At 35.1% G+C, this 21,156-nt stretch overlaps 5 protein-coding genes across 5 annotated transcripts; 2 read left to right on the top strand and 3 right to left on the bottom strand.

Moving 5' to 3' along the window:
• The first annotated feature begins 255 nt into the window (after nt 1–255).
• zf(cxxc)-2 (zinc finger protein) lies at nt 256–2,010 on the top strand. The gene is given in 1 exon segment (NM_001078437.1): nt 256–2,010. A coding segment is annotated over 1 exon segment (1,233 nt). The 5' UTR covers nt 256–658; the 3' UTR covers nt 1,892–2,010.
• On the top strand, nt 1,973–4,884 carry LOC104265415 (WW domain-binding protein 2-like). The gene is made up of 6 exons (XM_009859398.3): nt 1,973–2,101; nt 2,286–2,394; nt 3,201–3,339; nt 3,506–3,598; nt 4,022–4,228; nt 4,545–4,884. Exons 1-6 carry the CDS (start codon nt 2,049–2,051, stop codon nt 4,646–4,648), a joined length of 705 nt encoding a protein of 234 aa, XP_009857700.1. The 5' UTR covers nt 1,973–2,048; the 3' UTR covers nt 4,649–4,884.
• Nucleotides 4,797–10,748, bottom strand: LOC100177331 (chitobiosyldiphosphodolichol beta-mannosyltransferase). Its single transcript, XM_026840373.1, has 12 exons — nt 10,485–10,748; nt 10,111–10,188; nt 9,598–9,704; nt 9,171–9,319; nt 8,461–8,550; nt 7,871–7,937; nt 7,355–7,496; nt 7,022–7,060; nt 6,689–6,742; nt 6,198–6,308; nt 5,833–5,947; nt 4,797–5,280 (listed from the first exon to the last, which is right to left on the bottom strand). Exons 1-12 carry the CDS (start codon nt 10,723–10,725, stop codon nt 5,076–5,078), a joined length of 1,398 nt encoding a protein of 465 aa, XP_026696174.1. The 5' UTR covers nt 10,726–10,748; the 3' UTR covers nt 4,797–5,075.
• A 12-nt stretch (nt 10,749–10,760) lies between these two features.
• LOC113475750 (RNA exonuclease 4-like) lies at nt 10,761–12,324 on the bottom strand. Its single transcript, XM_026840455.1, has one exon. The coding sequence runs from the start codon at nt 11,949–11,951 to the stop codon at nt 10,989–10,991; it is 963 nt and encodes a 320-aa protein (XP_026696256.1). The 5' UTR covers nt 11,952–12,324; the 3' UTR covers nt 10,761–10,988.
• A 592-nt stretch (nt 12,325–12,916) lies between these two features.
• Nucleotides 12,917–21,145, bottom strand: LOC100184465 (cleavage and polyadenylation specificity factor subunit 3). Its single transcript, XM_002127980.5, has 16 exons — nt 21,030–21,145; nt 20,496–20,559; nt 19,896–19,993; nt 19,620–19,748; nt 19,191–19,318; nt 18,696–18,835; nt 18,202–18,352; nt 17,622–17,797; nt 17,072–17,230; nt 16,610–16,756; nt 15,730–15,860; nt 15,376–15,503; nt 14,736–14,932; nt 14,248–14,394; nt 13,903–14,019; nt 12,917–13,672 (listed from the first exon to the last, which is right to left on the bottom strand). The coding sequence occupies exons 1-16, from the start codon at nt 21,092–21,094 to the stop codon at nt 13,577–13,579; spliced, it is 2,073 nt and encodes a 690-aa protein (XP_002128016.1). The 5' UTR covers nt 21,095–21,145; the 3' UTR covers nt 12,917–13,576.
• Between the last annotated feature and the right edge of the window lie 11 nt (nt 21,146–21,156).

Genomic DNA, 21,156 nt, shown 5'->3' with positions numbered 1-21,156 from the left:
GGCTCTCTTGTTTATAGAAAAGTCATGTGATATTTGATGTTTATTCGAGCGTTAACTTTGTTTTTTAGAGAAACTTTTCAGAAGTTTTCATATTTTGATACATTTTTAATTAAACGTGTCTGCGTATCTGAATAAGATGGAGGAAGACGCTACGGAGTATTGCATATGCAGGTCAAGCGACATTGATCGTTTCATGATAATGTGCGACGAATGCGAGGAATGGTTTCACGGGGATTGCATTAAAATAAGCGAGAAGGAAGCTCGCTATATAAAGTACTTCTACTGCAAGACTTGTCAAGGAAAAAACCCTCTACTTAAAATTAAATATAGAAAGTCTAAAAAGAAAGAAGAGAAAGATAAAGAGAGAAAACGGCTAAAAGAAAAAATTAAAAAGAAGAAGTTGAAAGCAAAGAAAGAATCAAAGCAAATTCCACCTGTTCAAAAGTCGTTTTCCGCTCCAAACCTGCAGGAAAAAGGAGGCAAATATGAAAAAGATGAAGCATGGACTCCTAAAGCTCCAATCCGAAAAACCTCCGTTCATGAAGTTCAACCTTTGATAAAAATCCATTCCTCCGAAGATGAACCCGATTTGTCTCCGGAGCGAACTTTGTTTAAAAAAGAGTTTGATCCTTATTCTGTAGACCCTGATGCAGATAATATGAAGCTGAACTTGAATGGGTGTGGAAAATGTGAAAATTGCCAAAGGAAAGCAGATTGTGGGATGTGTGATACTTGTTTTGATCGGAGTAAGTACGGTTCTCAAAGCAAAGCACAGAAGTGTCGACTTCGAAGATGTTTAGACGACAGATTCAGTGGTAATGTTAAGCAGAAACAAAGTAAAGAATCTTTAAAAAGACAAGCTGATCTTGCTTTCGAAGAAAATCGAAAAAAGCACGAAAAGAAAATAAAAAAGGAAAAAAAAGAGAAAAGAAAACAACAGTCAATGTATGCAACGGCGAATGAAACGAATGAGTTTGATTACGACATGAAGCGACAGTGTATAGGACCCAGATGCACCAAACCTGCGCTTGTAACATCAAAGTATTGCAGCCATGAGTGTGGGAGACTGTTGGCTCGAAATAGATTGCTACAAATTCTTCCACAAAGGATACAGGAGTGGAACGGAACTCCCACAGTTGCCAATGATAACGGGAGGCAAGAGTTAGATCGGATCAGGAAGAGAATGATCAACGCAAGGACTGAACTCCAAGCACTGGAGCAGAAGTTTCATCGTTTAGAGACGATTATAAGTACTGGGAGAAGTTTGACTGTGGTTGAAAAACTCGATAATGATGATGAAAGTGAGGGGGAGATGGATCAGTCAATATACTGTGTTGTGTGTGGGCATTCTGTGAGCATAAAGAATGCTATTAAGCATATGGACAAGTGCTACATCAAGATTGAATCTCAAATGTCATTCGGTTCGGTTTACCCAACGAGAATCGAAGGTTCCCAGAGACTGTTTTGTGATGTTTACAACGAACAACAACAAACTTATTGTAAGCGTTTACAAGTTCTCTGTCCTGAGCACACGAAAGAGCCAAAGGTTCCGGAGACAGAAGTGTGTGGATGCCCATTGACGTGTGATATCTATGGCACTGAATTGCCCACAAAACCAAATCACTTTTGCCGGGCTGCAAAACGAAAATGCACACGTCATTTTAAATGGGAGACAATGTACAGGGCAGAGGTTGACCTGCAGAGGATACGGCAATGGTTGAAGATTGATGAAATATTTGATGAAGAAAGAAGAATTAAGACAGCTATGTCCAACAGAGCAGGACTTGTCTCACTTCTTCTCCATCAAACAACGGTACATGACCCAAACTGCTTAGATATGAGGACCAAACCTACAGTTACCAAGAAACCTGCTTACAGACTCATGATATAAACTTATTTTTCATACATTTTTCAGTGTTGCAATTTATACCTGCGTTAAAAAGGTCGAACTTTCCGGGTAAAACAGTCGTATGTGAAATGTTTTGAATTAAAACTTTGTTTCATTGTTTAGCTCTGAAAATTCTGTAGTTATATAAAGATAGAGTGAAATGTCGTTCAACAAACACATGGGACCTGGTCTGGCTCTTTTTCAAGGTGAAATGTAAGTTCTGTAAGAAATACTTGAGTTATATAGATTAACTGTAGGGGAGTGTTTTGAGAAATATCACTTTTACTCTTATTCTGTTTAAAATTAATGATATTCTGCTGCTAAATCTATTCTTGCTTTAATTAATCTGATCTTTGTTACTGTGTTTGTATATAAATAAAAGTTATATTATATACAGGATCCTTATGGACCATGAGAACGTAGAGATGGTGTTAAAGAAGTTTTCTCATTCATGTGAACATTTAAAGGGACAGAAGATTGGACATGTTTATCTCACTAACTTCAGGGTAAGATGTGTTCTATGTTGGTGGTTTAGATTGAGAGTTTGGCCACTTTTTAGTCAATTTTTTTGAATTTTTTACAAAGATTTAACAAAACACCAGTTTTATAATGACTGCTGTTGCCCCACTGCGCAAAGATTATTAATTATCATTCACTTATATGTAGGGATGCACATTACAGAATTTCGAATCCATGAGATTCGAATCCTTTTGTATTCGAATCTAATTACGGGATTCGGTATTCTGTTTAATGACGTCATTACACGTCATCTCATATACTATATTAACAATTTTTGAAATTTATTAATTATGAAAAAAAATATTTTTGTGTTTGTGGGACTTTCGAGAGTAAACGTTTCGTAACGTCTTTTCATAGCCTGCTATACGTTTCATGACGCAAAAACTACCTAATAGTACAATTTTTGATCATTTTACAACTCAAGATTCAACAAGGCTTTTATGAAAGAGTCAATAAACTGACTTATGTGGGTAAAATTTTTTTTTCCTATAAATATAAAAAGATTCGAAATTCTAGATTCGGAATTCTAGATTCGAAATAAAGTATTCTAGGATATCCTAGAATACCTAATTATTCTGTAATGTGCATCCCTACTTATATGTTATATCACATCTCCATTTTCCACTGCCAAGAAACAAATCAAGTTATTCAAGTGCTTGAACAATCTGGTATTACAAGTACATGCGTAAATTGGTAAAAATGCTGAAAAAATGACTATTACAGTTGTAACAATGAGCATCCAAAATTTTTATGAATCCTTCAATAATTTGCAAATTTCTGTTTTATTTTTCAGTTGTTATTTGTGAGCAGCAAGAGCAATGATATGTTGCGTGAACTTAGCATGCCCTTTAAGAATATCAAGGACTTTGAAATCAAACAACCTGTGTTTGGTGCAAATTATTTGCAGGGAAAACTAAATGCTGAACCTGATGGTAAAATATGTGGAAATACTTTATTCTTATAAATTAAAAAAAAAATCGAAAAAAAGAAAAAATGCTGTCTAAAATCGCAACATAATTTAGACAGGAACCTCTGTTAGACTAGTGACTAGTCTAAGCAGTTGCCAAAAGTTTATTTATAATCCTTTCTTTAACATAGGTGGATGGCAAGGGTTTGGAATATTTGAGATGACATTTAAAAGTGGGGGCGCGATTGAAGTTGGCCAAAAACTTGTGAAACTAGCTACCAATCGTAAGTTTTACCGATTCAGTTTTTATAAATTCCTTGGTGGATCAATGTTTCAGCTCAGCATGTGTAAAAACGAATTATACTAATGTTACTGTCGTTTCGGGATAATTATTAATTATATCACCAAGGATGCTACAAAGTACAACCCATTAGTGACTACTGGGCTGGAGTAACGTCCATAAGTGTTTTAATATCAGTTATCCTCTATTATAATGTAAGTCTTTAACTACTGAGTCAATGGATTGTAATAGTAATATAACTTATGACTCATCCTAACAGTTTTATGCCCCCAACCCAACAAATTATGTACTGATGGTTATTAAAGAATCACAAATAAAAATGCTAGGTTTCTTTCTCTTTCAGACATAATATGCCCGGCAACTACAAAATATGTTTAATATAAATTACACTAACATTTTCCACCAGCCCCACAAATGATGTACCCAGCACCTCCAGTCATGGTTTACCCCACTGCCTCAATACCCGGCTACCAAGTACCTGGTTCAACCAATGCTTATGCCTTCCCTGCCCAAGCTTCAGCCCCACCACCTCCCATGTACCAACCCCAGGCAGGGGCTTACCAACCCCCACCTTACCCACAGCAAGCCCCTTACCCCCCACAGTCATCCCAACGTAAGTAAAGAATAAATTAAAATTTTGTTTTGAACTTTAATTTTTTTAACGAACATCGTTTTTGCTTGATTGTAGTTATGATTGTAAGAACAAAATTATATTTATTACTTTGCTTGTTTTATTTTATAAAAAAGCTATGCTAGTTGACCTGCAGACCACAATAATAACATACCAGCATTTTGGAAGACTTTTGAAAAAACAGTTTTATTTAGTGGTAGGTAGACAAATCTCAATTTATATCGCTTCTTTTTCTGTTTACAAATGGATTAAAAGTATATTTTAATACAGTAACCTAAACTATATAATTCGAATGCAGAAGCAAAAGCCATGGAAGCCCAGCAAAGCACTTTGCCACCACAATATACTGAACAACAACAAGCCCCTCCTAAATATGATGAAGCTATGAAGAAAGATCAGTAAACTGTTTTCGGGATACAACATATGTACATTATACGGCTGTGTTAATTATTATTTAAGGTACTGTTTATTGCATTGTGGTTCTATGTGTGTAGAACTAAGTAACTATTATATATAAATTTCTTTTTTAAAATAAAGACAATTGTTGTAATTCAATGTAAATATTCTTATTTCTTTTAACTTATAGTTTGTCGAATTATGAGTGCAATGTTTTTTGTATATAATAAAGTATTGGAGTTGTTTAATTGATTTAGATAGCAGCCAAAGAACAGCTTCACATAATCACATTTAATGTAAGGGTATTTATGTAGCCTTCTACCCTTATTATCATATGCCGAGTAACTGGAGACCTCAAGCAACCAGTACTAATACCACATGCCCTACATTCCTAGAACTACTAGTTCTTGAGTATCAAATCAGGAAAAAAACATCATCTTTTAAACAAAGGCAGCACATTTTTGTCCCAAGCTTCATTCCACGTAATATTCCGAAACTTTTCCACTTCTTTACTTAGTCTGTTGAGGGTAGTCCTATCTTGAGGGAAGTCACTAAATATATTCACCAACTGCTTGCTGAGTTCAGCGGAATTTTCGAAAACGAATCCGTTGACATTATGCTGTACTAGCTCAGATAAACTGTAAGCAAGGTTTGTGTTAAAGGCTAAGTTGCTATCAGCAGTGGTTAGAATGCTGACATCATAACCAGAGGATACTGAGTTTAAGGCTGTAAAATGTAAATAGTGACTTAAATTTAAAGTATCAGTGGCGTGTCACAGCGGTTAAAGTGCTCATACCAAACAATCTCAGAATCAAAGCTCAATACAGCATAACTGTAACCCAGTATTCACTAATGGGTTGTAGCACCCTAGGTGTCTTGGTAATGGGTCAACTCTGGTCTAAATATTAGGTCCAATGTAGTGCCACGCTGTATAACCTTACCCACATAGAAAAGAATACATTGAAACATGGTGGTGGTGAATGAAAAGTAGGCAAGTAACCTTAGGATCTATTCCTTCATTTGTGAACTTAATGTTAATAATAAGTGGGACTCAAATGTGATGAAAAGGTTAATGGCTCGATACAGCTACAGTTGTGGGCTTTGGGTAAGACACAAAACAATCACTAATGGGATGTTTAGGTTGTCAGCGATACAGAAAAAAACAAACAACCACAAATTTGTGAACCCACCAGTTAAAGTTGATAGCAGCAACAGGTAGCGATGAACCAAACATATCAACTACCTTCATGGGAAGATCTAACCCACTGGATGATGTGTGGAGACTTACACCAAGATCTGCTGAACCTGCCAAGGACATGAACCAAATTTGAATCAGTGAAAGTAACAGACATTATGTGGTAAATTATGTGGTGGTCACTAATAGGTTGTCTAAATCGTCAGCCATGCAGAAAAAAAACACCCACAAAGTTAAAACTTGTGAGTGGCACGAGGTGTTTGAAACAGAACACCTATGTTTTAACGAATAAAAAAACTCTGGTCCCAGGCATGTCCACGTGCAGAACCTCACCCACGATAGAAAAAAACTTGTATTTACCGAGTAATTTCGGATAATCAGATGCTTCTAGCCAGGGTGTGATGATTTCAACACGTTTCCAATTCTTCGCAGCAATTTGTTTCTGATAATATGATTTCTGTGGCCCTTTACCTGTTGTATAATAAATAAGATTGATCATATAGTACTGTGGGGCGAGACAGGGCACCTTTAGCACATAATATCTAAATATCCCGATCATGTTCTAAACAATTAATTTTGGTCTATGGGAGTCGCGTGGATATGGTTTTAACATTGTTTGAATGTTCTTTGTTTACTTCTAAATGGGACGAGAAAATGAAATAAAAAAGTGTATGATCTTCCCCACCCTACTATGCAAAATATCCTGTACTTAATTATATGTTGTTAATGTTATACAACTATTCTTCAAAATTAGATTGGACAACTGACTTAAATCCCAGGTACCCTCCTTCACCGTAGGACCCATACAGAACAAGTGTCAACAAAATGCAAAATATTAAAGTTTCACCCACCAGTTATTACACATAAAATGTTTGGTAAATCGAGTGAAGTGTTTTCCTCATAATCTGGTGAAATATAAAACATCATAACAATAATTTATTGATTGAATACAGGTATATACATACAGATATATTTATTTATTCAGTATGCTTTTTTTGTAACAATAAATTATTGAAAAATTAATTTTTATAAATAGGCTTAAATTAAACGGCTCTTTTGGTATGAAAAAAAGTCTTGCCGGATGAGGAGTGAAACATCGGAAATAGACTTCTTTTTTCCCACCAGATGAGCCAATAAAAGATTTTACATCATGCCTGGGCAGAAGTAAGAGAATAAATACTTACATTGCAAAGCTTCCAACAAAACTGAGAAATCTTCGTCCTCTGTAAGAAATAAAACCAATGTTAAGACAAGAGAGATATAAAACGTTTTATAATTGGTTTGTAATACTGGTAGTTAGTACCAATGTACCACTTCACAAAAACTGTATATGGTCACCTGGGATGACCTTTTACCAAAATTTTGAAAAGGAAATTTATAAATTAAGTTCGCATTTTTTATTTTTCAAATTATTTTATAATTTTTAATAGAAATTAAAGCCCGATTCATCAAAAATATTACTCCTTATTGCCCTACAAGTTATAAAACATGATATTACCAAAGTTTTTATCAGCTACCTGTCCAACTTGTGCTGCTAATTAGAATAGCTGGTCGGTCGCTTTTCATGCTCACCCCTAATTCACCCATATGGGTGAACCGGGATTCCCCTTTTCCTGGGGTAGCAAACTCAGGATAATCTTCCCCAAATCGGAGAAACAACTAGAAAAAAAATTAAATCTATAAATTGAATGTTATTTTTATAAATGGAAGTAGGGTACAATGTGTATTTAGATTTCTAGACTGGCAACGTACCAAAGTTGGTTAGCAAGCCTGCCTTCTGGGGTTATGGGTTCAAGGCTCGCTGCTGGGCAAGACACCAAACAGCAATTGCTCCAACCCAGTGTACACTATTGTTTGTGTAAACTGTCAAACATACGCATACATACAAAAAAATTAAGACGAATTTGCTGGTTAGTTTCAAAACAAACAAACATAACAACCAAAAACTATAACCCGTATGTTTTAATTTTAAATATTTTGGCTCAAAAACCAAAACCACAAATATACATTTGATTATCCTGTTGAAATCTTACTTTGTGTCGTTCTTCATTGTCAAGTTTCCGAAAAATTGAAGCTGCTCTGTCATGCATGACATCTGCACTGATCATAGATATCTTATATATATATCAATATCAATGGTATTTTATATGCATTTAAAAAAATGAATCATAATTACTAAAAAGTTGAATGGCTTGAAAAGAGAGTCAACATATCATTAATATAATGTCACATTAAATTACTATTATATATATTTATTATTAATTTGGTAAAAATTTAAATATAAGGTTAAATGTAGCTGCAGAATAAGACAATTGAACCCTTGCTTAACAAAAAGCATTTGTACCCATGGCCTACAAAACCTCCTAAATTAATAACCCTGTAACAACAATAATATAGTAGGGTGGAAAGAGAGGGGACATTTTTTTCTTTTATTTTCTCATTCCATTTGGTAGTAAACAAAGAACAGTTTAAGAATTATAAAACCATATCCTTCGACTCCAATAGACCATTAATAAGTGTTTAAAACATAATCAGGATTTTTTGATATTATGTGATAAAGGTGTCCCGTCTTCCCCCACCCTTCAGTGGGACTAATAGTAATATATGTAGTATACAGACATACCTAATGTTCCATTTGTTAAACAGATGTTCTTGCATAGCTTTCGTCACACATAAGTTTCCTGACGACAACTGACCAAATATTTCTTCATACCTGTATTATAAAACAATAGCTGACATTAGATAAGCTCAAAAAAACAATTTATTACCCACAAAGTAACATACAAGGTAACTTGTAAGCTCTAAGCTGGCACAAGGTGGTAAACCCGTGTGATAACAACTGTCGTTTTCCGGCCACGCGAGGATAAAGTAAGTTACATTTTTAGCTATATATAGTTGTAGTTTTCATCAGCGCCAAACTTTATAAATTGAGAGGAGACAGTTATAGTTATATCTATATATATTTTTTGAAACAATTCTAACTTTTTGGCTGTAAGGATCTAGTGCTTCGAAAACGTAACAGACAAAAATCAAATACTTAGAGAACTTGATTTTTGTATGTTACGTATTCCTAGCTCCAGACCCTTACTGTATTTCTTTACACATAAGAATCTACCAACTGCATAAGCAGATCAGGGTCAGATTTGCAGAAATTTATTACAGTTTTTAGTTGTAAATGATGTTACTATTTAATGATGTGTATATAATTATAGGAACCTGTCTTGCCACCACAAGTTTTTTTATATTTGTGTGTCTAAAACAGAACATGTTTTCTATTTTCTAATTTTTAGTATATACCTTGTTCGTTCTGAATTTACACAAGTTGTAACTTACCATTTTGCAACCTTCACCATTAGGTGATTTTCCCCAAGCGATAGTGCAAGTATAGAATATCCATAATTATGCCAATCTATTATAAGTTTGCTTCCATTACAAACTGATAAGAAGCAGCAGATGGCTAAGCTCGGTATACATGGGGGGTTCTGTAACAATAGGTAAGTTGTGTTATATGTAGCAGTTATGTGTGATTTGTAGAGTAAAGCAACACTATAGGAGTTTTAGGTCATGAATACATTTAAATGAAACATGGGTGTCTTCTCACACACCAGACAAGCATTGGTGTGTTCCATTCATACACCTCATGCTCACTGTAGGGTTATAACAAGGTGTCTTCTTATAAACCAGACACACATGATGTATATATTTTGAGTTCTAACCTAAGCGACACTTTATACAAAATAGTTTCTTCACCAAATCTTACCTGAACTAAGATATATTCAGTAGCATTAACTTGTACCATCATCGTCCATAATAGATAAACACTTTGTGTAATCACTTTGTAAAAATAGGCAAATATCCTGGGCATACCTAAACAAAACATAGCAGGGTTAGAAAATACGAGGATGTTTCAATCTTTTAAAAATGAAAAATTATTTGGCTTTTGGTTTGGGCGTGTTCAGCCCACAAACATAAAGTTTTAAATTAAAATATTGTAATAACCTAAATTAACCCTATTCTTAGGTTGAAGAAATTGAAACAATGGATATCTAGTACAACACTACGGTAATACATCACAAAAAAAGCTATAACCTGAGTAACTAGTGCTGTAGCTACAACACAAAACAGGTGAATTGCCCCATAATGTGAAATAAAAAACGTAAATTACTCAGTGGCTTGGTGTGCTTGCTATCAAATTGCCACAGAGGTAAGATGGTAGTGAGTTGGTAAAAAAAGACTACAAGCAGTAAATTTTTTATGGATATATTTATCATACCCCTTGTTACGTGAGCTTCTTTTACAAACTGAAGACGAATCTTCTTTGACTCTAAGACTAAAGGGTGGGGGACGGATCCTGAAACATTAAATTATGGAATATGTTTAAAGATCATACATAGTCACTTATCTTATTAGTATTACAGTACCCAGGTTCTGACGGACTAAAATTAAATTTGCTAAAAACTATTTTAATAAATAGAATGGAAAATTTTATTACTTTATCAAACAAAACCAAATTTAACACCGAGTTTCTAATATAAGGGAACATAAGGCAATTTTTTTGAATACCTTGTTTCAGGATTTAATTTTGCATTACTTAACCCGAATAGTTAAGTGGATTAAACGATTTTAAAATTAAAACAGAAAACTGACCTGCATATCCAACTAAGGTAACGTCAAATCCGTGACTTGCTAGGGACACCGAGTGGTAAGACATCCTCGGACTTCTGCCAACATCTCCGAGAACAACGACAGCAACCTTTGAACGTTTTTTTCCATAAACATAAAGTCTTCTTATAATAAGTAGAACAGAAAATATCAGGATAAGGCGAAAGAACAAACCAATGGGAAATAAAATCCAAAGGTTTATAATTCTAATTAATGAGTCTGCCATTTTATTCTAGAAATAGAAAAGTTTTAACAAATGCGTCAAAATTTAAACAAATTTATTTTTTCATTTCATTTAACGGCTGGTAGAAATTTTTTTCAAAAATGTTACACAGCGAGATTAAGACACGAATTATTAATGTAAAATTTGACAAAATTTAGAAAAGAAAAACTTATTATTCGTATCAACATATTAATTCAGCCGTTTAATTCAGTCTTCATCACTGATTTTCAACAATTAAAAAATAAAATTTGGATGACACACAGTCATTAGTTGTTTGGTTGTTTCTTTTTAACTTTTTTATTTAACTTAACATACGCTTGAGCTTCCCAATGTTTTTTATGCATTGTGTATAATCTCATGGCTGCTTGTGCGTCTTGTACTGAACTGTGTTCACCCTTCTGTACATCAACACCAAGTATCTTCTTGCAAAGGATTCTTAAACCTGGTGAGCGGCCAGCAGTGAGGTTACGGAATGGTTTATACTTTGCAGTGTCTCTGATGCATTTTTTTGGATGATTTAAAAAGAGGACTTGAAAATCGTTCCAAAGAGCATGCCCGACTAGAATTCTCCCTTCAATTATCTCCGCAACTTCTTTCTGAACAACTTCAAAATCTTCAGCATTTTCAAGATCAGCGGGTCTAATTCCACTGACAAAAGTTCGATAATCGGTAACGTCTTCCCGGGCTTTTACGTGTTTATCATAAATACATTTCCCGAATTGGTTAACGAGCGAAACACGGGCAAGAACAGAATCCCTTCCATCATCTCCCACCCCTACCATCTCACAATCCATCGCAACTATCCTAGTAATCCCTGAATATCCATCTTTTTTCACCAATTTATTCTGAACAGTAGAGTTGGCAGCACTTCCAGTTACTTTTACATCCTCCCCATTTTCTAAGTCCATTATTTCACTTGCGTCCACGCCATCAAACCAAATATCTTCGGAAATTGTTTTCTTTTTTTTAATAATTCCATTTGAATTATTGTTTATATTACGAGATGGTTTTAGTTTATTATCTTTTCTTTTAAACTGCTTTTCGGAGGAAACATTGTCTATTTTTCTTTTCTTTATTTTTTCTTCTTTTTCCGCAGCCTCTTTCACTTTTTTCTCTTCAATTTGACTTTGAAGAACTTTCCAGTTTGCAGAACATTTTGGTATCTTCACTTTATTCAAATTCACATTCTTATCTGGATCACTTATTTTTCGTTTTTTCGAACGTACCATTTTTCCTGTAGAAAATGACAGCACAATACAGGTTAGCTTATAAATCTGGAGTTATAAAACAACAAAAAAGATTTAAGAAGTGAGAAGTTTACAACTTTAACCAAAACTCACAGAAAACATTTATTAAGTTTATGTCTTGGTTTTATGTAAATTACATTTATATATATATACTCTGGCTTGTATTAAAGAATACGGTTTAATAAAGGTAACTCTCACAAACTATTTACAATAAGAACAAGGGGTGCTAAACTTGCAATCCCGTTTAAATTTGAGACATTAAGACACATAAAAAAGGGCAACCCAAAAGAAAACACGTAACCATCTAAGTTCTAAGCCATTCTTTGCATCTGTAACCAAAGTATATATGTATAAACTTTTCCTCTCATGCTCTCATGCACATAAAATGCACCGACTGCACTATACCACGTGGCAACAATAACAAACGCAAAAGGCTGAGGTACTCTACTGTCATCTTGCGGTACTTAATTTTTCAATTTGAACATACCAACTACGCTACAACATGACATGCACTTAGTCACTTCTTTTGGGTTACCGTCCCCTTATTTCTACTTTTACCACTCTACTTTGAACTATCCATCACAACCTTGTACACGGCAGACAAAGAATACTGAATGAATTAGACGCTTCTATCACTGTAAGCTTGTGTTTTTGCTGAAAATGTCGCGTGCGGAATCTCTTAGTAGGTCATAGTGGCCCGTCACTTAACGACGTCACAAACCGAAATCGGTTGTTACGCTGAAACCATAGTACTCTACTATGCTGAAACGAATATGGAACCTTTTCTTATGCCTACGTCATATCTAACCCGCTGTATAAACGATAGTTCAAGTAGTTCAAACCAGAGCTGCCCCTGAAACCTCTATAGTATATATGATACATTTTTGGTAAGGACTTTTCACTGCCATCAATATTGAGAGTTTGTTTTCTGGCTGGATTGTGAGTTATTATCGACTTGCGAGTTAAAGTCGTTAGTGGTGACAATGAAAGTTACAGGGACCACAATATGTCATTTGATGGAGCAGTCAGAGTTCGAAGAGCGTGTAGGCGTTCAGTCTAAGACCACGCAAACTCCAAAGTCAATATACAACATCTACTAGCAGCAACAACATCACCTTCAATATTGATCTTCATTGAAGGAGGCTTAATCAGTACCACATTATCCATAAGTTAGCGTAATCGGTTGTTTTGGTGTAACAATGCAAGGATTATCTTTTCTACTTTCTTGCAAATAAACTAATAAATTAAACCAAGTAAACTTAGCAGTTTCTACTTTGCGCAGTGAATTGGTGGAGCATGTGTTGTAGCCAATTAACAACACATACAACAAAACATTAAAATTGTGGAACAAATGAAAAATGATTCATTGTTAGAAAAAGGAGTGGAGATCAAAACACAGAAGTAGTTTGCACGTTCCAAGAATGCGAAATTAATATAAAATGTTAATTTCGTTTTTGGTCCACTTTTGCACCTATATGTAACGACAGTTAAACACTTTATGTCCTCACTGTGTTCACAAAGAAACTGTCGCCACAAAATCGCAATTGGCTACATTGCCTTTGATGCCGCTCAATGTAATGAAGACCAGTTAAAGGAATAATTCAATGCTAGACTGTTTCCACTGGCATTATTGTTGTGTAAAGTCGTCTTATTGATTCTTCTAACATTTCAGCAACGTTTTCATCACCAGCGCATGTCACAACCTGAAATGAGAAAGTACAATATGCTGTTAAATATAAAATTCCGCACCATAATAGTAATAGATGTAACTTGAAAATGAGCATTCCGCGTTTTAACACACAAACAATACAAAAAAACATAAAACAACAGTAACAATAAAATAAACCAAAAATTGAACTATTGCACACCACTTACTGTTCAGGAGAAGCAAACAAACAAAACTTTTAAAAAAAGAGAAAATGACATCTCTTACCCTTGTTTTGGTATTAATATGAATCTCAAACCCATCAACCTCAAGATTTATTTGATCCGGACCACTGGATGTCGGATCTTTAAAAGATTCCTCCCCAAACATGCCCTCCAGCATCACCTGGTGGATGAATAAGTTTGAATAAAAAAATTTAAAAAAAACTTTTATTCGACTTTTTCAGTACGGTAGCGAAGATTATAAAAAAATTTAAAAAAGAGACAAGACTAACGATGCACATTACAGGACACATACCTAACTTCGAATCTAGAAATATTCACAATAGAATAGTAGCTTTGCTGAAATATGAGCTATAAAATGATCAAAAAAAAGACTACACTCCATTCTTACCTCCAACCTCTCCCTAAATTCTCTATTTAGATCAGGTTTAGCAATCCTTTGTACCGGTATCTTCCTTGCTTGTGGGTCAGTATCAACTCGTAACACGATAGCAAGCACAGAATCAGCATACATGTCGTTTACTGGGTTGGCTGTCCACTGTGTTAAACAACATATTTACCAAATGATTCTTTTTTCAAGAGCATAAGCTGATTGAAACATTATGTATAAACATACAAATACATATATGTGATGGTCATTAATGGGTTGTCTAAATTGCCAGTCACACAATATAAAAAAACAATTACCAAAAAAAGTTACATGCATGGTAATTCCTAAGCTGGCACAAGGTGTATGAAACAGAAGGCCAAATGTAGCATAAATCCCAGGCCCCTGACAATGACCTTCCCCACATTTTATTGCTTGTGAGGTGTATGAGACAGAACACGTGAGTTACACACAGGTTAGATTCATTCATTTATTGCGCAGGCAACATTTACCTCTAACAGAAGCATATTTTGTTCCTTTACAACCGTGACCGCTCCAAACACCCTCAATCCCTCCCTACCATTAGACAAGGGTAGTACAACAACATCATCTGACAGTTGGTGTAGGTAATATTTAAGTAGGGATAAGGAGGCAGTGAAAGTTACAGATTGCCGTTGAGTGAGCGTGGACATAGTTAGGTTGGTATGAGCTGGAAAACAAGGAGTTAAGAATGTAAATAATCTTCTTTTATTATGCCGGGTAGTAAGAGTAGCTGAATATATGGGTTAAGAATGTGTGGAAAAAAAATGGGTGGAAAAATAGGTGAATTGGAGGTCGGACCCTAGGCCAGGGTTATTGAACTAGGAGATAAAACTGTCTTAAATTGTTCGAAACTATGTAGGCAAGGTCTTACAGCGTGGCAGGCTATGAGACCTGTGATTTAGACCAGAGTTGGTCTATTACCTATTTTGACTACTGAATCTGCTTTGTAAATTTCTTGCCCATTGGCTATTATTATTAAGCCTGGGGCTTGGTATCCTTCAGTTACGAAACAAGCACATATCCGCTGTGGGTTAAGTCTGACTGAGATGTACTTGAGATCAAATAGCAAATAACCAAAAAAATATATTTTTGTAATAAATACCAATTCACCTGATAAGTCACTTGGTGCCAAAATGTGATAATTGAAATTCCTTTTCACTAAAATCCCTGATAATTTGTCTCCATGTTTTGGTTTGGTGGTTGCCAACTCCCCCATTACTTTCGCCATCTTCTCGCCTCTGGGGATTCACCCATGTTACACAAGTGTTACATTAGATTATATCAAATGCCTAATGGGTTGTTCCAGTTGTCCGCGATACAAAAATAAAAAAACTAACCAAAAAAAGAAAAATACCAAGATATACTGAAAGTAAATTAGTTATCGCGAACCAAGAAAAAAAAAATTGTTAGAGAAAGAAAAAAAAATTAAGATTATTTAAAAATAAAACATAATTTTTCACTTACTTGAAATAAAGCTGCACAGATTCTGTGTTCTTGGGGTTGTGGATTTGAATCGGTTCAGGGTCGTCTTCATATTCACGATTCAGTGCAAGTTTTAAACGGTTCATCTCGTTTGCTTCACCATGGACTAATACCTGGGTATTTAAAAGCTGTTAAGCTATCCTTAGCCAGGCTTAGATATAGCAATAATTTTGGCCAAAGACGCTGTTAAAACTGCCCCAGTGGCATAACCAGCTCCTATGAGGTTAATATAGCACTATGAATGAATGAATGAATGAATGTAACTTACTTTATCCTCGCATGGCCGGAAAACAACAGTCGTTATCACACGGGTTTAACACCTCGTGCTTACGAGTTACCATGTATGTTACTTTGTGGGTAATTATTTTTTTGAGCATTTTTTCTTTTTTTTTAAGTATGGCTGATAATTTGGACAACCCACTGGGTTGGAGCAATTGTCGTTAAGTGTCTTGCCCAAGGACACATACGCCCACAATGGTAGCAGCATCGAGCCTTGAACCCATTACCTATGGGTTACAGGCAGGCGCGCTAACCACTATGTCACGGCGCCGCACTATCATTGGCAAGAAGTGAAGAAGTTTTGATAAAACTCCCCAACAATATTGGATAAGGGTAGAACATGATTACAGGTTTCTAAAGTAAGAGTACCGGGGCAGATTTAGCTTTGCTTGCAAGATTTTAGCAAAAAGGAGACAGTGAGTTTTTGTAAAAACTCCTGAAGTGGATAAGGGCTAAAGGGCATGACATCAACGAAGGTTTAGATAGTTTAGTAGTACCAGGTTTGACCAAACTTTGCATACATATTTTTCAAAATTTTCATACACATTTTACCAATTTTCCTTCTAAAAATCACAATACTAACCACGTGAGGAGGTTTCATAGCACGGACAAACTCAGAGCATTGTTTATAATCAGCGTGAGCAGAGAATGAAATATAATCCACCGACAACTTGAGTGGAATCTTCTGTCCTGACATTGAAACAACCTCCTCTGGTTCACTGAGGATATGCTGGAAAAAAAAAAGAATTTTCAAAACATTTTTCAGAACTATGGGCACAATTTCGGATTTAATTGTTAAAATACAGTTAAATCGTCAAAGAAGGGGACATTATGTTAATAAATGGGCTGTTCTGACATATGCAGAATATTTTGGCTCTGCTTGTTTGTAAACACAATTTATGCTTTAAACTAAGATGCAAAATATATAGTGTCACAAATATTGGGGAAACATGGCACACTAGACAGGTAGGCTTATAACATTATGCCTATGCCTAGACACTTACACTAAGTTTCTATAAGAAGAAAAAAAATGTTTTTGTTAAACCTTGGCTAGTGTCCCCTCCACACAGTAACCAGCCACTATAACTCCATTCCTTCTATCATTGCACCAACTTTCAAACAACTCCCGTGATAAACCACTTTGCATCATGCCCGGTGATGCCATCACAACAGATGGACCAACATCATCAAAATGTTCCATACCCTGGGAATTATACAGCATAATTTTATTTGTTGAACAAATTCAAAGATACACCTGGGTGTAATCGAGGTTTGACCCCAAAACTACTCTTGACAATGACCTCAACAACGGAAAAAAAAAAAATAAATTAAATGGAGGATTCCCAGGAACTTCAGTTTTAGATTTATATTATACTTGGCAGCAATATTTTTTTAATGAAACATTGATTTGTTTTACATCAATACATGAACTTGAGTATTTAGGTAAAATATTGTTTTCCAGAAAAATGTATAAACAAAAAAAAAGAAATGTAAGAAACTTGCTTTGTCTTGTCATGGCCTGAAATTCACACAGATGTTCTGTTTCATACACCTCGTGCCAGCTTAAGAACTGAAACAACTTTCTACAACCATACCTTGAGGTTTGAGATGTGCTTGAACTGAAACGGGTTTGAAATATTGAGTTGTTTTTGTATCTTCTGGTTCATTGCATTGGAGTAAGTTTGATAAACTGCCATGCATTTCTTTGCTAGACTTGATGCATAGTAGATTGGGATGTCATGTAATTCAGGGTGGTTTGCCCAGTAATCATCTGGAATTTAAAAGAGTTGAAAAGGATTTCCGATAGTTTTTGTGTGGGGTTTGTTACACAGGTGAAGGTTTAGCCATTTTGGGGTTGAAGACTGAGTCCTTTTTTATTCTGTATTAGTGAGGTCTTTGTCAGAGGTATTTAGGCTAGATTTGATGCAACAGCCCAAACAACCAGACTAAGTAACTACTTATATATACAGTAGGGTGGGGAAATACATGACAACTAACAAGGGTCTATGTGAGTCATTTGGATACGGTTTTATAATCCTTGTTTCTTTTTCTTTGTTTACTACCAAATGGGACGAGAAATAAAATAAAAGAGTGTCCTATCTTTCCCCACCCTAGTATATATATAAATACGAATTGCATTTTACCTCAACATAACCGATAGTATACAATTTATACCTAATATTAATAATAGTTCTTGTGCCCTTCCCAGTGCAAATACAGGTATAAGACACCTTCCCCCTCTGTTTACAATATCTTGTACAGTGTTTGTGAACCTGGCTTCTCTTTCTTCTCTCGGCTCATGAATGTGTGTTCCATATGTGGCTTCCTGTGGACAAAGTTTTCAAATGGCAACACTGACATTTTATGCAGGGAACACTGAAAATAGGAATCTGGACAACTTGAAAATTCCTGTTACAGAACTGCAGTTTGTTAATGGAATTATTTAAAACAAAAAATTTTTGTACAGATGTACACTATACTTTATATTAAGTTCCTTTAATTTCCACGGTTATTAAATATTTATGCCACCTCCCTATTTATGACATCTACAAAACCGCACACTCAATTTCGATCAAAAAACAGCACAGCACTACCTGGCCTTTTATTTAGAACCTCTTATTGTCTTAAAAAAAGGTAAACCAGCAAAACATATATTAGATTCAACTCACAGTAATTAAAACGTCCGGTCGTACAGCGGGTATCTCTGCTGCCATTAAGTGGCGGTCTTCCTCTCGTGAATAATCCCCGGTGTATAAAACACGAACACCTGCTATCTGTATCATGAACATGGCAGCTCCAAGCACATGACCTGGAGAATTTGTTGTATTATAAATAATTTGTAAACAAGGAGTGAGTTTTTATTTTTTATGTTTAGATTAAAGTACTAAATTTTAACAAAAAACACTCCCCTTGGTTATATGTTGCATTATATTGTTATGAAGGTGAGGTCCTACAGTGCGACACGCCATAAAAACTGAAATTGAGTCCTTGGTTGCCCATTCCCCTCACCCAGGGTACTATAACCTATTAGTGACCACTTGGTTGGAGCAATGTCCGATAAGTGTCTTGGTCAAACGTTATATTGAGCGGCAAATCTAATACCATTCTAATACAAAAACACAATTAGATTTCCCACACAATGTAATATAAATTTAAGATCTTACCTGCATGATAACACCAGAACTTAATCCCCCCTACCATCTTCTCTTCATGGAAGTTTATTGTTTCAATCCTAGCCATGGAGTCTTCAAGATCTGCCTCGGTGTATAATTGATCCTCGGTTGAAATATTGCTGTGGGAATAAAAAATTCAAAAAATATCCAAAACAATTAATACCACTATTAGTTTTAATATTAATATTTTTTTGGCATGTGTCTGATCTCATTCAGTGTTGATCCCTAGCCTCTTAATCTCAGGTATTCAAGTGAGGCTGCTTAATCTGGAGTTTACCAGGTAAGTGCATTTAAAATATTATAACACAGTAGTCGCAAATAAAAACAATAATAACAAATAGAATGGAATATATAAATCTCTTTAAGTGGCATCCTTTATGTTAGACATTTATAGAAATATCATACATAATATTTGTTCACCTGACTTTGATATAATCTGATAGTAACCATCTATAAATAGCTTTAGTAGCATGCGTCATGAACACTCTGCCTTTAAATGTTGTTTTCTGTAAAAACCAAGGAAGGCCACCAGCATGATCCAGGTGAAAACTGGAAAAAAACGTTTTTTTAAATACAGTTATGAATAAATGAAGGTTTCTTTTATCTTCACATGGCAAAGCACGCTTACATGTTATTACAGATGTAAATGTTTGGGAAATTACTTTAATGCAGGATTAGCTTGATTTTTTCACTTACTGTGTTACAAGCAGTAAATCAATCTTTTCAGGTTCCGTGAAATCAATGTATGGAAGGCCTGCTAACCCACTGATACCGGGATGGATGCCACAATCTAACTGTAAATCAAAATAGTGTTATTTAGTTGATATTTAGCCTGTATATTATATTGGTATGTACAGTGTGCAAGTACATTGGTAATATCTCAATATCAAAAGTTCAAAGACTACAATACACATTGACAATGCTGCTGGTTTAGACAGCCAAACTAAAACGTCATAGGAATTTTGACTTTCTATGTATCACAGTGTGGACTATGCAGTATAGCCAAACCTTGGGTGGCACGGTACACATGCCCACCTTAGGGTTTTCTGCACACTAGCAAACACTACAACTTAATAGTTGTTTATGGGAATAGGCTATCTGTGCCTTCCCTATAGGAATAGGCTAAGTTAAACTCCTACGCTGTGCACTGTGCAGTAAACACTTTGATTTTATACACATTGAACAGAATGCCAATTTAGGAAGAACCCAAAATATTGGTATATTGAAACCTGCATTCAAATGTAGTATACCGACCCACAAGTTAAAATGTACATAGAAAGATCTTTAAAGACGAACCATTATTTTCTTTTCTTTAAACTCCAAAAGATGACATGACCTGCCCACTTCCTGTCCGGCTCCGCTGTTAACATAGGCGTATCATTAGGGTTGGTAAAATATAATGTTACCCCAACTTTTGTGCAGGGGAGCAATCCTGTTTTAGCACCCCAGTTTTAAACCTAAATTAGCCTGCCCAACCTAAACCCGCCTGCTAAACTTAAATCGGCCTGCGCTGCTGTAAGATGTCTTAACAAACAAGAAGCAGATCCAAGGGATATTGCAGTTTTAAATACGTTGAAAGTATGGTATACATGTTCATTTATTCTTATATATTGTTGAAATATACAACACTTCCACCGCAGTTTAAATGTTTGTTTTTTAATTATAATAGGAACAGGTTAACCCATAAACATAAAGGTTGTTGACTGTGGTGTAAATATTGTCAGATTTCTCAAACAGTAAAAACCATTGGGCAAGATGTTTAAATGTCTAATTGATGCAATAATGGTAGTTATACTGAGAACATACAAATGTAGCATAACACCTACTTACAGAGGGGTGATCTTTAGAAGTTCACTGTCATTATGGGGGGTTTCCTCAACCTCGAACTCCGCCATTTTATTACAAATTGTTCAAATTACAGTTGTACTATAAACTATATCTGAAAATTTTTTACGAA

The sequence above is a fragment of the Ciona intestinalis genome, chromosome 2 (assembly GCF_000224145.3).
Source record: "Ciona intestinalis chromosome 2, KH, whole genome shotgun sequence".
In the NCBI taxonomy this organism is placed as follows: domain Eukaryota; kingdom Metazoa; phylum Chordata; class Ascidiacea; order Phlebobranchia; family Cionidae; genus Ciona; species Ciona intestinalis.
This window is presented reverse-complemented; position numbering and strand designations above follow the sequence as displayed.

Bases quoted from the DNA above. Each gene is read 5' to 3' on its own strand.
- LOC113475750 (XM_026840455.1), bottom strand. From the start codon at position 11,951: ATGGTACGTTCGAAAAAACGAAAAATAAGTGATCCAGATAAGAATGTG.
- LOC104265415 (XM_009859398.3), top strand. From the start codon at position 2,049: ATGTCGTTCAACAAACACATGGGACCTGGTCTGGCTCTTTTTCAAGGT. The intron at 2,395-3,200 runs GTAAGATGTGTT...TTTATTTTTCAG, and splicing joins TTTATCTCACTAACTTCAGG to TTGTTATTTGTGAGCAGCAA. The intron at 3,340-3,505 runs GTAAAATATGTG...TCTTTAACATAG, and splicing joins ACTAAATGCTGAACCTGATG to GTGGATGGCAAGGGTTTGGA.
- LOC100177331 (XM_026840373.1), bottom strand. From the start codon at position 10,725: ATGGCAGACTCATTAATTAGAATTATAAACCTTTGGATTTTATTTCCC. The intron at 7,061-7,354 runs GTAGCTGATAAA...TATTTCTTACAG, and splicing joins TAGCAGCACAAGTTGGACAG to AGGACGAAGATTTCTCAGTT. The intron at 6,309-6,688 runs GTGGGTGAAACT...ATTATACAACAG, and splicing joins CATTTTATGTGTAATAACTG to GTAAAGGGCCACAGAAATCA.
- LOC100184465 (XM_002127980.5), bottom strand. From the start codon at position 21,094: ATGGCGGAGTTCGAGGTTGAGGAAACCCCCCATAATGACAGTGAACTT. The intron at 18,836-19,190 runs GTAAGATCTTAA...CAAATTCTCCAG, and splicing joins GTTCTGGTGTTATCATGCAG to GTCATGTGCTTGGAGCTGCC. The intron at 15,861-16,609 runs GTTAGTATTGTG...TTAAATACCCAG, and splicing joins CTATGAAACCTCCTCACGTG to GTATTAGTCCATGGTGAAGC.